This window comes from Mustela putorius, unplaced genomic scaffold (assembly GCF_011764305.1).
Source record: "Mustela putorius furo isolate JIRA1106 unplaced genomic scaffold, ASM1176430v1.1 tig00537297_pilon_pilon_pilon, whole genome shotgun sequence".
Taxonomy (NCBI): domain Eukaryota; kingdom Metazoa; phylum Chordata; class Mammalia; order Carnivora; family Mustelidae; genus Mustela; species Mustela putorius.
The window spans coordinates 498372-511327 of NW_025422435.1; the positions used below are offsets into that span (position 1 = coordinate 498372).

Genomic DNA, 12956 nt, shown 5'->3' on the forward strand with positions numbered 1-12956 from the left:
TAATGACAATGGCATGGAAAAGTACAGGAGAAGATTGGGAGAAAAACAAAACTGGACTGAGATGAGAAAAGGAAGTGGTTATTTGGGTTCTGTTTCCACACTGTGGTCTTGCTAATGTTGGTCCGAGGTGAAGAGTCCAGGCAGGGTGCCTGTGTAGATGGAGGGCAGGAACTGGTTTGGAAAGACCAAGCCAAAGATGGCAATTCTGTCCAGCTTATCTCAGGACCGTCCTCTTTTTACAGCTATCCAGCTGAGTGAAAGCGGAAGCGACTCCGATGTGGGATCCAGTGGGATAAGACCCAAACAGCCCCGCATGCTTCAGGAGAACACAAGGATGGGCATGGAAAATGAAGAAAGCATGATGTCCTATGAGGGAGACGGTGGGGAGGCTTCTCATGGTTTGGAGGACAGCAACATCAGGTAATCGGCAGCAACACACTCCAGGGCTGTGGCCTCAGGGCCCAACTGTGATGGCAGAGGGCCCAGCCTCAGATTACTTTCATCCAACAAACATTTCCACAGCTCCCTCAAGGGCCAGGCATTGTGCTGGGCCCTTGGGGAGACACAGAGGAACAAGCCATATCCTGCCCTCAAGGAGCTCACAGTCTCGTGGAAGAGACTGATAACAAACAAAATCATTGCAAGTACAGTGTGCTGTACAGAGGGGGTATCTCCCTCTGCTTGGAGGGGGCAGGGAAAGCATGGAAGATGAGGGAACATGAACCTGGCAGTAAGGCCAAATAGGAGTCTGCTAAGTAGAAAAGTGGCAGGAGGTGAGGAGACCCTTAGAGACAGAACAGTAGGTCCAAAGGCACAGAAACCAAAGGATGTTCCAGGGTGAAGGGAGGTTGTGGGGAGTTGTGGCTCCAGAAGCAACAGGCATTTTATCGTTGAGGACCTTACATGACATGTTAAGACACTTGGAGCTTGGGTAATAGGAATCATCACTTCAAGGAGAAAGAAGTAACGTCAGATTTTTATGTTCAGTAACTCTAGGGTAATGGTAAGGATTTCAAATGGGATCTGTCAGAAGTGGGGGAAAGAAAGGGATATATTTAAGAGCTATTCAGAGGATAGATCAGTTGGATTTGGGAGATACGGACATAAAATGAATGGGAATGTCACTGAGAGAGGGAAGTGGAAAGAGTATTCGATGAGGTGGGAAAGGAGGGGAAAATGAATTTGTCTTTGGACATGTTAGATTTAAGGTACATCAGATACATCTAACCACATGTGTCCAGCAAGCAATTGGAGTCTTTATTTACTCCTTAAGCAAATATTTATCACAAGTTCAAAAGCAACTAAGGTGTGTTCCCTTCTTTCAAGGAGCTCAGTGTAGTGGGGAACCTAGAACAGGTTAATAGACGATCATAGTGTGACATGGAGCGTGTTCTGATAGGCAACTGCAGGGTTTTTCTGGGGCTTGGGTAGGAGAGGGATGGGGGAGCTACTTGGAGAAGGAAACTGAACTAACTCAGATGAGCAATTAGCTAGACCAAGAAGGAAGCGAAGGGCACTTCGGAGAGCAAGAACAGTGTGTTATGAGGCACTAAACAGTTCTAGCGTGTGCAGGCAGCTTGGTGTGGCCGGAGCTTTTCATCCATGATCTGTGTGATAGAGACGATTTACAGAGGTAGGTAAGGACCAAATCATGAAGGGCCTGAAAGTTCAGGGCAGACATTGAATGAGAGGTATGAGCAGATCTACATTTTTGCAAAGAGTGTTCTGTACCTGAAAAGAAATGCACATGGCCAATAAATATATGAAAAAATAATTCCCCTAGGAATTAAAGGAAGGCAATAAAGCAATGAAATGCAGTATTTTTACTACAAGATTAACAAAGATTAAAATGAATGATAATGCCCAGTGTTGGGAAGGTGTGAGGAAAAAGACATTCTCCAATGACTGCTGGTGATGTGAATTGATAAAATGAGTGGGTAGGAGAGAGGCATAGCAATTTATCGTTATAAACCAAAAGCTTAAAAAATCTGCATCCCCCTTGGCCCCCAAAATTCCATGTCTACGAAATTATTCTGTATCAGTAATGAAATACCTTCATCAAGACATTTGTACAAGGAGTTTAATCACAGTATTGTTTTTTGATATGGGGAATATTGGAGACTGCTTCAGTGTCCCAGTGAGAAACAGTTATTATCAATCATGTGATGGCCATATAGTGGAGTACCATAAAGCAGTTGAAAGCATGCTATAGATGTGTGTTTATTGACATGGAAGGATGTTCATTATAATCAGTGAAAAAAGCAGAATCCTGAAGTATTCCAATTTTGTAAAGTAAAAATGTTTAAGTATCTAAATTCAGTGCATAGAAAAAAAAAATTAAGGTGATCATATACCAGGAGATTATCTCTGGGTAGTGGAGTTACTGGTGGTTTTTTTTTTCTGGTGTGTATTTTATTAAAAAAACAAAACAGTGAACATGCATTGCGTGTATGGTGGGTTTGGGGGGGGGTTTGTTTTGTTTTTTGTTTTTTAGCAAAATTAAGAATAAAGAAACAAAAAGAGCACTGTGGCAGAAGTGTGAAGAATGAACTGGAGGAGAGCAGGACTGGAGGCATGGAGATTTATTTCAGCGGTGCAGGCCAGAGATAGCAAAGGACTGAGTGAAGGCAGGCAGAGTAGAGATGGAAAAAAGGGACAGAGACAAGATATATTGAAGAAGTAGCATCTTTAGTACTGTTGACTAACTGGATCTATAGACAAGTCAGGCTGTAAGTGGGAGAGGAAACTCTGAGGCTGTCTGAGCATTTACGGCCATGCCAGCTGGCAGTGTGGTATTCAGGGGTTAGGGGAGCTTTTCATTCGGGTTCTTGTGAACGTGATATTGGCAGGTTGATGTTTTGCACAGGATCATTTTCCTGTCGGGGACCTATAGAACAGTCCAGAACGAGTCATTTTGGTGTCCAGGGAAGATGAGATGGGCTGATCCCGTGATGGCCCCGAGAGCAGGATGGTGCCTGAGCTTGAGAGATGGCCTGTTTCTCTTCTCAGTTATGGGAGCTATGAGGAGCCTGATCCCAAGTCGAACACCCAAGACACGAGCTTCAGCAGCATCGGTGGGTATGAGGTATCAGAGGAGGAAGAAGATGAGGAGGAAGAGCAGCGCTCTGGCCCCAGCGTACTAAGCCAGGTCCACCTGTCAGAGGACGAGGAGGACAGTGAGGATTTCCACTCCATTGCTGGGGACAGTGACTTGGACTCTGATGAATGAGGCTTCCTTTGGGCCTCCCTTTAGCCTTCCCTGTTCTCCAGCCTAGGTGGCTCACATTCTCTAATGTTCATACCTGTATAGAGTCTGATCCTGAAATCATGAGATTGACTAACGCCTTAGCCCTTAAGAAATAGTATATAAATGGTAATAAATCACCTCCTCTGATCTTCCTAGGGCAGTGTCACACTTTGATTGAAAACCAAGCAACCCCTTTTCCCGTACCACTAACAAAAGGAGAACAGTCTCTTCTTTCTCCAGTGCCCTCCTTTAGCTCCACTTACAGCTCTTGGTATCCCTTTTTTCCCCAGGAAGGAGAAGAAATGATGAAAGGACTAACAAATTTCACTTTCTGTCTTCTTGGTATATTAGACATTTTCCAAGCATGTTATCATCTCAGTTTTCTAATTTGCAGGCTGGAACAGGTGACAGCCCCCTTGCTGGGACAGAGAATTGGGTTCTGCTCGACTCTGTGTCCCAGTAACCACATAAACCTATTGGACAAACTGCCCATTACTTTATTTATTTGATTATACAATGCCTTGTCCCTAAATGGATTTGGGGCAAATGGCTATCAGTCTTTCGAGCAGCCTGTATGTCAGAAATGGTATATTGTCATGTGAATGTGTTCCATGCCCGTCATCCCCAAGGGACAAGGTAGGAAAATGGTGAGGTCCTTAGTGCAAACACTGTGTGTCGTCTTTTGTTTTTTTTTATGCCTAGGATATGGTTCTGTGCATTGTAGGTGCTCAGGAAATGTTCTACAATCATAACATCCTTGAAAGACTTGTTTTTTGACCATCTGCTCTGTGGTAAGCACTCAATCAGATCCTTGGGGTGCAAAAGTAAATAAGACACACAGCTTTTAACTATAGAGCTTGCCCTCGATTTGGGAGAGGGGAGTAGAATTAAAAACTTGTTTCTTAAATCATTACCATGGTGCTGTGAGCTAAGCGCAATGAAGACACTAAATGTAAAATAGAGGGGAAAACAGAGGAGTGACTGTGTCTGAAAAAGTCAGGGAGGTCTTCCTAGAGGTAATTTATAGGCTGACTGTTGAAGAAAGAGTAGGAGCTGCCAGATGGAAAAGTCCAGGCAGAGTGTAACCTGCTGTCTCTACTAGAGATAGCAGGGTGAGTTCCCGATCTGTGCATGTGTGTGCCTGCCTGTCTTGTTCCAGAAAGGGGTGGAGGTGGTTTGTGCTCCAGTCCTTTAATGCTGGAGTGCCTGGAGACAAGACGGAAAAGACTGGCAGGAAACATACCCTTGATGCTAACGGGTGTGAACTGTAATTATAGGAAATGAGTGCATCAGATTTGTGTGTTAGAAATTTTCTATATGTGGAATGAAAAACATTGAAGAATCCTATGTAACAGACAAGTTTAACTCCGCTTTTGTAAAGACAAAACCACGTGTGTATATGTGTGTATATACTTGTATATACAGAGGAAAAGGTCTGAAGGGATATATGCTGAACTGTTCACAGTGATAACCTCTGGGAAATGGGATCAGAGGGGAGGGAGCTCTGCGGTTGTGTGTATATTGGGAATGTATTGTGCTTTTATTTCTATATCGTTTGAAACTTTTTACAAGTATGTACTATTTTTGTAATAAAAAGAATCTTTTTAAAATACCCAGCCATAGTGTGGAGAATGGTTTGGAGGGGAGCAAATCTAGTCAGTCTAGAGCTGAGGGGCGTGAATTTGAGAGATCTTCAGGGGGTAGAATCAATAGGACTTGACCAGCTGGCATTCGAGGGTGAAAAAGGAGGAATGGGATGGAAGGTGCTTTCAGGATTTGGGTTTGGGAGACTGGGCGGGTGCATGGTATGCATTCATTTGTTCAACTTTTATCAAGCAGTCTGCTGGATGCTGATATAAAAGTAAGGTCTAGTTTCTGATTGCAGGGAACTTTAAGGGCTGGAATGAGAGGGAGAGACATGTCAATAAGTTTAATAAAATGTACTGTTTGCAATATATACTAGACAAGGATCTGTGGTGAGAGGAAGGAGTTACCAACTCTGCTTATGGAGTAAGGATGTGCTGGTTTCACAGGGGAGAACTTTGAGATGGATCTTGAAAAGTAGGTAGTTTGCCAGACAGAGGGAAGGGGAGGGAGAAGGGCCTTCTTGACAGAGGGTGTGGAATTACCCAGCCCCTTCAAAGAACGAGTAGTTCTGGATGGGTGGAACAGATGGATCATATGTCAGATGGTGAGGACCGTACTCACGATCGGTGCTCATTTTAGAGAGAACGTGCTGGCCGCACTTCGAAAACGGATGGACTGGGGGAAGAGAGTGGTGCCAGATGAGAGGAGGCAGACTCAAGCTGGCCGAGGCTTGGGCAGTAGGGACGTGATGAGAGGTACACTTTGGTGACTGATTGACTGGATGATGGAAGGTGAAAGAGCGGACCCTAGGTTTCTGACCTAGGTGACCAGGTCAGTGGTGATGCTGTTCACAGGCTGCAGTTGGAAGGTAGGAGAAATAGCTTCGTTTGGTTGGAAGCATGGAAATTGAAAGGGTGATAGGTGGAAACCCTAGGATTTGTGTAACCTCAGGAGCAGGTGCGATCGGCCAGAAAACGTGTCATCAAAAGAACATGGAGGTCAGAATCCCGGTGAAAACCAGTATTTGGAGGTGGCCAGAAATAGAAGCAAACCCAGAAAAGTGGTATTTCTCAAACCAAAGGAGTTTTAAGACAAACCACTCCCCCGCCCCCCGCAAAAATACATGGTTGCCACGGAGCAGTAGAGTAAAAGGAAGCCTGAGGGAGAGAGCCTTGGGTTTTGTCACCTAGGAGGTCCCTGGTGGCCTTAGCTAGCAGAAGCAGTTGTAGAGGAGTGAAATTGGAAGCTAGCCAGCAACAGGGTCCAAGGAGCCCATGGAAGATGAGAGTGACCATAGAGACCATAGACTACTCTTGAGAAGCAAGGCTGTGAGGCTTAAAAGGGGGAGATAAGTAACCATGCCTATATGAGCTTAGGGGAGAAAACAAGAGAGAAAGGGGTTGGGGGAAAAAAAAAACAGGATAACTGTTGGGAAGCCCTGTGTGAGAACAGGTGGGAATGTCAGGAAGCAAAGCCAGCACGCATACCAGCAGGAAAGAAGTCCTTTTCCCTGAGATCCCAAAGGATGGAGGTCCCAGAGCAGTGTGTAGATATGGGAAGTAGGAAGCTGGAAGAGTTCCCACTTAATAGCTTCGGTTCCCTCTGGGAAAGAGGGAAGAAGATCCTTGGGAGAAAAATGAAAATGGTCTGGGATCATGAATAGAAGTGTGGCGCTACTGGGGGAGGTGTCCCCATTGGTAGCAAGGAGGCAGAATCGTGGCACATCCATTCGGTGGAAAAGCGTGCAGCTGTTAAAAATAGAATGAGGAAGAGCAGTGTGTATTCATAGGGAATGGTGTTCTTGAAAAAAAAAAAAGAGAATCGGCAATGATGTTTGATTTCATTTGTTTGGGGGACAAGGAGGATATACATCCATGTTTGCATACTCACAAAGAGGAGGTGGCAAGGTGCACTTGAAGCTGTTAACACCTCTAGGAGTGAAGTAGAACGGGGGAAGGGAGGGAAGGAGGGCTCATTCTTTTCACCCCAACCCCTCTACTCATGTTGAAGTGTTTCTTTTTGGTTTGGTTTTTTAATGGTCCCTGAAGGAGGGGTGCCTGGGTGGCTCAGTGGGTTAGGCCACTGCCTTCGGCTCAGGTCATGATCTCAGGGTCCTGGGATCGAATCCCGCATCAGGCTCTCTGCCTAGCAGGGAGCCTGTTTCCTCCTCTCTCTCTCTCTGCCTGCCTCTCCGTCTACTTGTGATCTCTCTCTGTCAAATAAATAAATAAAATCTTAAAAAAAAAAAAAAGATAATGGTCCTTGAAGGAAATGGGAGCTGGAGCTGACAGGAGCCAAAAAAGGATTGCTGGGTGTTGAACAAGCAAATGAGGTTACAGACGTTAATTTGAAACGGCACCAAATTGGGGTGCCTGGGTGGCTCGGTTGGTTAACTGTCAGACTCTGGATCCCAGCTCAGGTCTTGATCTCAGGGTCACGACTTCAAGCCCTGCATTGGGCTCCACGCACGCCCACCTACTTAAAAGTGAGTAAATACATACAAATATACACACATACCTTTAACCTTTTACTTTATTGTGTGATTTTTCCCCAAGGCTGTGTTGACAGCAACACAGCTGTCAGGGTGTAGAACCAAAGGTAAGCAGTTTGGGGTGAAGACCCAAATATAGGAGAGAAATTGGTGGAATTTCTTTTGGTCACTCTTTGTTGACTACTCTGTACCAAGACCTTGCTGGGTGGCTGTCATTGGCAGATAGGTATGCATGTGTTACTTTGATAAAGTTAAGATGTTTTGTAAAAATCTGGGAAGGTAAGCAATGAAAGAACCACACAAGATGCTTTGAAAGACTGGCCAGAGAAGTGTGAAGGGAACAGGATATACTGTTTTCAGGGAAGCCAAAGGAGAATTTCAAAGGATAGAATTGAGGTCAGTGATGTCTAGTACTTGCAGAAAGGTCACTCGTGTCCTTTGGACTTGGCAATCAGTGAGCCTAGTGCAGACCGTTTTCTTGGAGTGGTGGGTACAGAAACCAGATGGTAAGTGGGCTGAAGAATTAAATGTGAGGAAATAGACACAGAGCTTGATTTGATTAAGTAATAGCCATCATTCACTGTGCCAGCCTCTGTGCAGAGAGCCCTTCTTACCTAACCTCACTCAGTCCAGAACCATCTATGAGATAGGTGTTACTATTCTCATTTTAGAAATGAGGGAACACGTTCAGAGGTACAAAGGGTAGAGGGATTAGTCTTGGACTGCAGAAGGACCCTCCCCCCCTTTTTAAGATCTATTTATTTATTTTAGAAAGTGTGAGTGGGGGATGGGGGGAAGAGAGAGAGGGAGAGAATCTCAAGCGGGCTCCCCACTGAGCGTGGTTCTGGACATGGGGCTTGATCTCACAATCTGGAGATCATGGCCCAAGCTGAAATTAAGAGTCACACGTTTAAGTGACTGAGCCACCCAGGTGCTGCAGAAGGATGCCCTTGACCAGAAGAATGAGTGTTGGATATATCTAAGCAGTAGGAAGGGGGTAAACCATGCCTCTGGGCATTGTAGACCCTAATAAGGAGTTTTGTCTTTATCTGAAAAGTAGTGAGACACTTTTCTATGTCAGAGGAGTGGAGCTGGAGAAGGTTCCCTCAGCTTTGTATTTTTAAAACTTCAATCCCTTATCAGTATAAAAATAGCTAATTTCTTTCCTATTAGTAGTTTAAGTTTTCTTTCCCAATTCCAGGGTCTTAGGTATCACAGGACAGTATTTGCCTAAATACAATAATCTGACTTGATTCCCCCTGACTTTGAAGAGAGACAACTGGTGTGCTTATTAAAAACCCTGTTTCCCAGGCCCCAATCCAGCCCTCTTGAGTCAGAATGTCTAGGGAAGAGGACTGGTGTTCTGTGTATTTTATAGAGAGCCCAGGTAATTCTTAATCTGAGAGGTTTGGGAAACTGATCCAGCGACATTCCCAAATTACTGCTAGCCTCTACATCAGCTGTTGTTTTTATTTAGTATTTTTTAAGGATTTTATTTATTTACTTGACAGAGAGAGAGAGAGAAATCACAAGTAAGCAATGAGGCAGGCAGAGAGAGAGGGAAGCAGACTCCCTGCTGAGCAGAGAGCCTGATGCAGGGCTCAATCCCAGGACCCTGAGATCATGACCTGAGCCGAAGGCAGAGGCTTAATCCAGTGAGCCAACAAGGCGCCCTTTTATTTTATTTTTTTTAAAGATTTTATTTATTTATTTGACAGAGAAAGAGATCACAAGCAGGCGGAGAGGCAGGCAGAGGGAGAGGGAGAAGCAGGCTCCCTGCCAAGCAGAGAGCCTGACATGGGGCTTGATCGCAGGACCCTTAACCTCACTGAGCCACCCAGGTGCCCTGAGGCGCCCTTTTATTTAATATTTTTTAAAGATTTTATTTGAGAGGGAGAGAGTGGGCACACAAGCCGGAGGTGGGGGTGGGGCAAAAGGAAAGAGACAGGTAGACTCCACACTGAGCGTGGCGCCCAACGCTGGACCCGGAGATCATGACCTTAGCCAAAATCAAGAGTCCTTCAACCGAATGAGCCACCCAGGTACCCTCAGCTCTTCATAAACTAATATATATCCAAGTGGCACTGGAGTCACTTATTACAAATTCAAATTCCTGGGCTTGGAATGTGCATTTTTAATATGCCTACCTTAATGTAATAATAGTAACAATATCAATAAGATTTTTTTGGTAACTATAAATGCTTTCGAAGAAATACACAATCACAGGTTTTTTTAAATTATCGGGTAAATAATGCAAATTTATCTTTTGCTTTTTGGCTCATAAAAATAGTCAAATGTTCTAAAAATAAGTTACCTTTATTTTTTTAAGATTTTGTTTATTTATTTGAGAGAGAGAGAGAGAACACAAGCGGGGAGAGGGAGAGGGAGAGAAGCAGGCTCCCTGCTAGGGAGCCCGATGCAGGACTTGATCCCGGGACCCCGAGATCATAACCTGAGCCGAAGACAGACGCTTAACCAAATGAGCCACCCAGGCACCCCTAAGGTACCTTTAATATTTTGTATCTCACCCATTATTTACAAATGTTATACAGAAACTGTGATACTTTATATATAAATTATAAATTCTACAAGTTGGCTTAAATAGATGTAAGAGTTTCAAAATCATTTCTCTTGAATTTTCCTTACATAGGTTTGGATTTCCTACATTTTGGGGACTTGGAATCCAGTGTTTCCAATCAACTCCATATTACAGCTTTTCGAATTTTTAAAAGATCCATTCACCCTGATTTACAATAAAATAAAAATGTATGCTTATATCCTATATTTGTGACTCTCTCACTTCTATAGTACAAAAAAGACCTATCAACCAAAAATTGGGGTTTTTCCTATCTATAATATATGTAAGAAATGCTCAAATAACAGAAGAAGCACAATTAAATTGCATTTCAGTAGGCAGTAAGGAATAAAAAAAGAAAGTTGGGGTGCCTGGGTGGCTCAGTGGGTTGAGCCTCTTCCTTTGGCTCAGGTCATGATCTCAGGGTCCTGGGATCGAGCCCTGCATCGGGCTCTCTGCTCAGCAGGGAGTCTGCTTCCCTCTCTCTCTGCCTGACTCTCTGCCTACTTGTGATCTCTGTCAAAAAAAAAAAAAAAAAAGATGTAGGGGCACCTGGGTGGCTCAGTGGGTTAAAGCCTCTGCCTTCAGCTCGGGTCATGATCCCAGGTCCTGGGATCGAGCCCCGCATCAGGCTCTCTGCTCAGCAGGGAGCCTGCTTCCTCCCTCTCTGCCTGCCTCTCTGCCTATTTGTGATCTCCGTCTGTCAACTAAATAAATAAATAAAATCTTTTTTAAAAATGTAGTATCAATGATCACAAAACTGTTCACTCTTCCTTTGTTTTCTTCTTTATGAAGTCAGGAGTATTTTAAGAGGAAGAAATAGCTATATTGGAAAACTGGAAGCAAATGTCTAAAGTAGAGAAATAGTTAAATAATTAGGCAGGAAAAAGGATTTGCAAATGAGAAATAGTTGCTTCAGTTTTCCCAGCTGTGTCAGAAGAAAGTACATCAGTAGTAGTAAGTGTATTAAACGCTGTGTTTTTTATGATTTATTTATTTATTTGAGAGAGAGAACAAGTGTGTGCTTACACTAGCATGAGGGGTAGGGGCAGAGGGATAGGGAGAAAAAGAACCTGTTATTTTTGGAGGGGGGTGGAAATCTTAAGCAGGCTCCACTCCCAGTGCAGAGCTAGACACGGGGCTCGATCTCACAACCCAGAGGTCATGACCTGAGGTGAAATCAACATTCGGATGCTTAATGACCTAGCCACTCAGGCATCCCTGGGAGAAGGATTATTATTTTTTTGTTATTATTAACATACAGTTACATTATTTGTTTCAGTGGTACAGGTCTGGGATTCATCCGTCTTACACAATACACAGTGCTTGCCACAGCACATACCCTCCCCAGTGTCCAGCCACCCCATTCCCCCACCCCACTCCACTCCAGCAACCCTCAGTTTGTTTCCTGAGATTAATAGTCTCATATGGGGGCGCCTGGGTGGCTCAGTCGGTTAATCTTCTGCCTTTGGCTCAAGTCATGATCCCAGGATCCTGGGATCAAGCCCTGCATCGGGCTTCCTGGTCATCAGGAATCCTGTTCTCCCCCTCCCACTCACTTTGCTTGTGTTCCCTCTCTTGCTGTGTCTCTCTCTGTCAAATAAATAAATGAAAAATATTTTTAAAAAAATAATAAGAAGAGGGACGCCTGGGTGGCTCAGTTGGTTAAGCTGCTGCCCTCGGCTCAGGTCATGATCCCAGGGTCCTGGGATCGAGTCCCGCATCTGGCTCCTTGCTCAGTGGGGAGCCTGCTTCTCTCTCTGCCTCTGTCTGCCGCTCTGCCTGCTTGTGTTCTCCCCCTTGCGTGCTCTCTCTCTCTCTCTCTCTGACAAATAAATAAATAAATAAACAAATAAATAAAATATTTAAAAAAGAAGAAGAAGAAAGAGTCTCGGGGCACCTGGGTGGTTCAGTCAGTCAAGCGTCTGCCTTTGGCTCAGGTCATTATCCCAGGGTCCTGGGATCCCTGCATCAGGCTCCCTGCTCAGTGGGGAACCTGTTTCTCCCTCTGCCATTCCCCCCAGCCTGCACTCTCTAGCACACGCACACTCTCTCTCTATCAAATGAATAAATAAAATCTTTAAAAAAAAAGTCTCTTATGGTTTGTCTCCTCCTCTGGTTGTTCTGGTTTCATTTTGGGGGAGGAGGATTATTTTTAAAGCCTCCCAAGTAGTAGGGAGGACTGTCCACCTCTTCCCCAATCCCTGATTTAGACAATTAGATGAAATTTCTCCAATTTTGCAAAAATTCTTAGGCCTCAGTACTTAAATTCAAACACAACTGATTCCTTATCAATAAGAAATTTTCAGCTTTTGGGGCGCCTGGGTGGCTCGGTGGGTTAAGCCACTGCCTTTGGCTCAGGTCATGATCTCAGGGTCCTGGGATTGAGCCCCGCATCGGGCTCTCTGCTCAGCAGGGAACCAGCTTCCCTCTCTCTGCCTGCCTCTCTGTCTACTTGTGATCTCTCTCTCTGTCAAATAAATAAAATCTTTAAAAAAGAATAAAAGAAAATTTCAGCTTTTATCTTTGTTCTGCTTTATCAAGCAGCTTTCAGTCTGTCAAACAGTGGTTAAAATAGTCTTTTCTTGAGATTTGTACTTATTGACAGAGAGAGAGCACAAGAGGGTGTGGGCCATAGAGGGATAGGGAGAAGTAGGCTCCCCGCTAGGCAGGGATCCTGACACGGGGCTCGATCCCAGGACCCTGAGATCATGACCTGAGCCAAACGCAGACACTTAAGTGACTGAGCCACCCAGGCACCCCTGAAATAATGAATCTTAACTTGCTCAGGGAGTTGGGGTATGGACAATTTTGAAAATATAAAAGGGCACCTGGGTGGTTCAGTTGGTTAAGCATCTGACTGGTGATTTCAGCTCAGGTCATGATCTTAGGGTCGTGGGATCAAGCCCCATGTCGGGCTCCATGCTGGGCAGAGCCTGCCTGGGATACTCTCCTTCTCCCACTGCCCTTCACCCCCTTTCCCTCTCAAGAAAAAAAAAATGTGGTAAGCACTGAACTCCTCCTCCAGAAAAAAATGTAAATATATACATAAGGTT

The 12956-nt window shown here is 44.5% G+C and overlaps 1 protein-coding gene across 9 annotated transcripts in view; it reads left to right on the plus strand.

Annotated features, from left to right (window-relative positions):
- Positions 1 to 10101, plus strand: part of TAF1 (TATA-box binding protein associated factor 1) — a 76153-nt gene extending 66052 nt beyond the window's left edge. For 7 of the 9 annotated variants that reach the window (XM_004777236.2, XM_004777240.2, XM_004777238.2 and 4 more), the window contains 2 exons: positions 243 to 420; positions 3010 to 4859. In XM_004777236.2, coding sequence (XP_004777293.1) covers positions 243 to 420; positions 3010 to 3229 — 398 coding nt within the window. In that variant the 3' untranslated portion in view covers positions 3230 to 4859. Of the gene's footprint in view, positions 1 to 242; positions 421 to 3009; positions 4860 to 9975 lie in introns of those variants that run through there. The other 2 variants (XM_045074012.1, XM_004777243.3) reach the window with 2 other exon arrangements.
- Positions 10102 to 12956: the final 2855 nt, after the last annotated feature.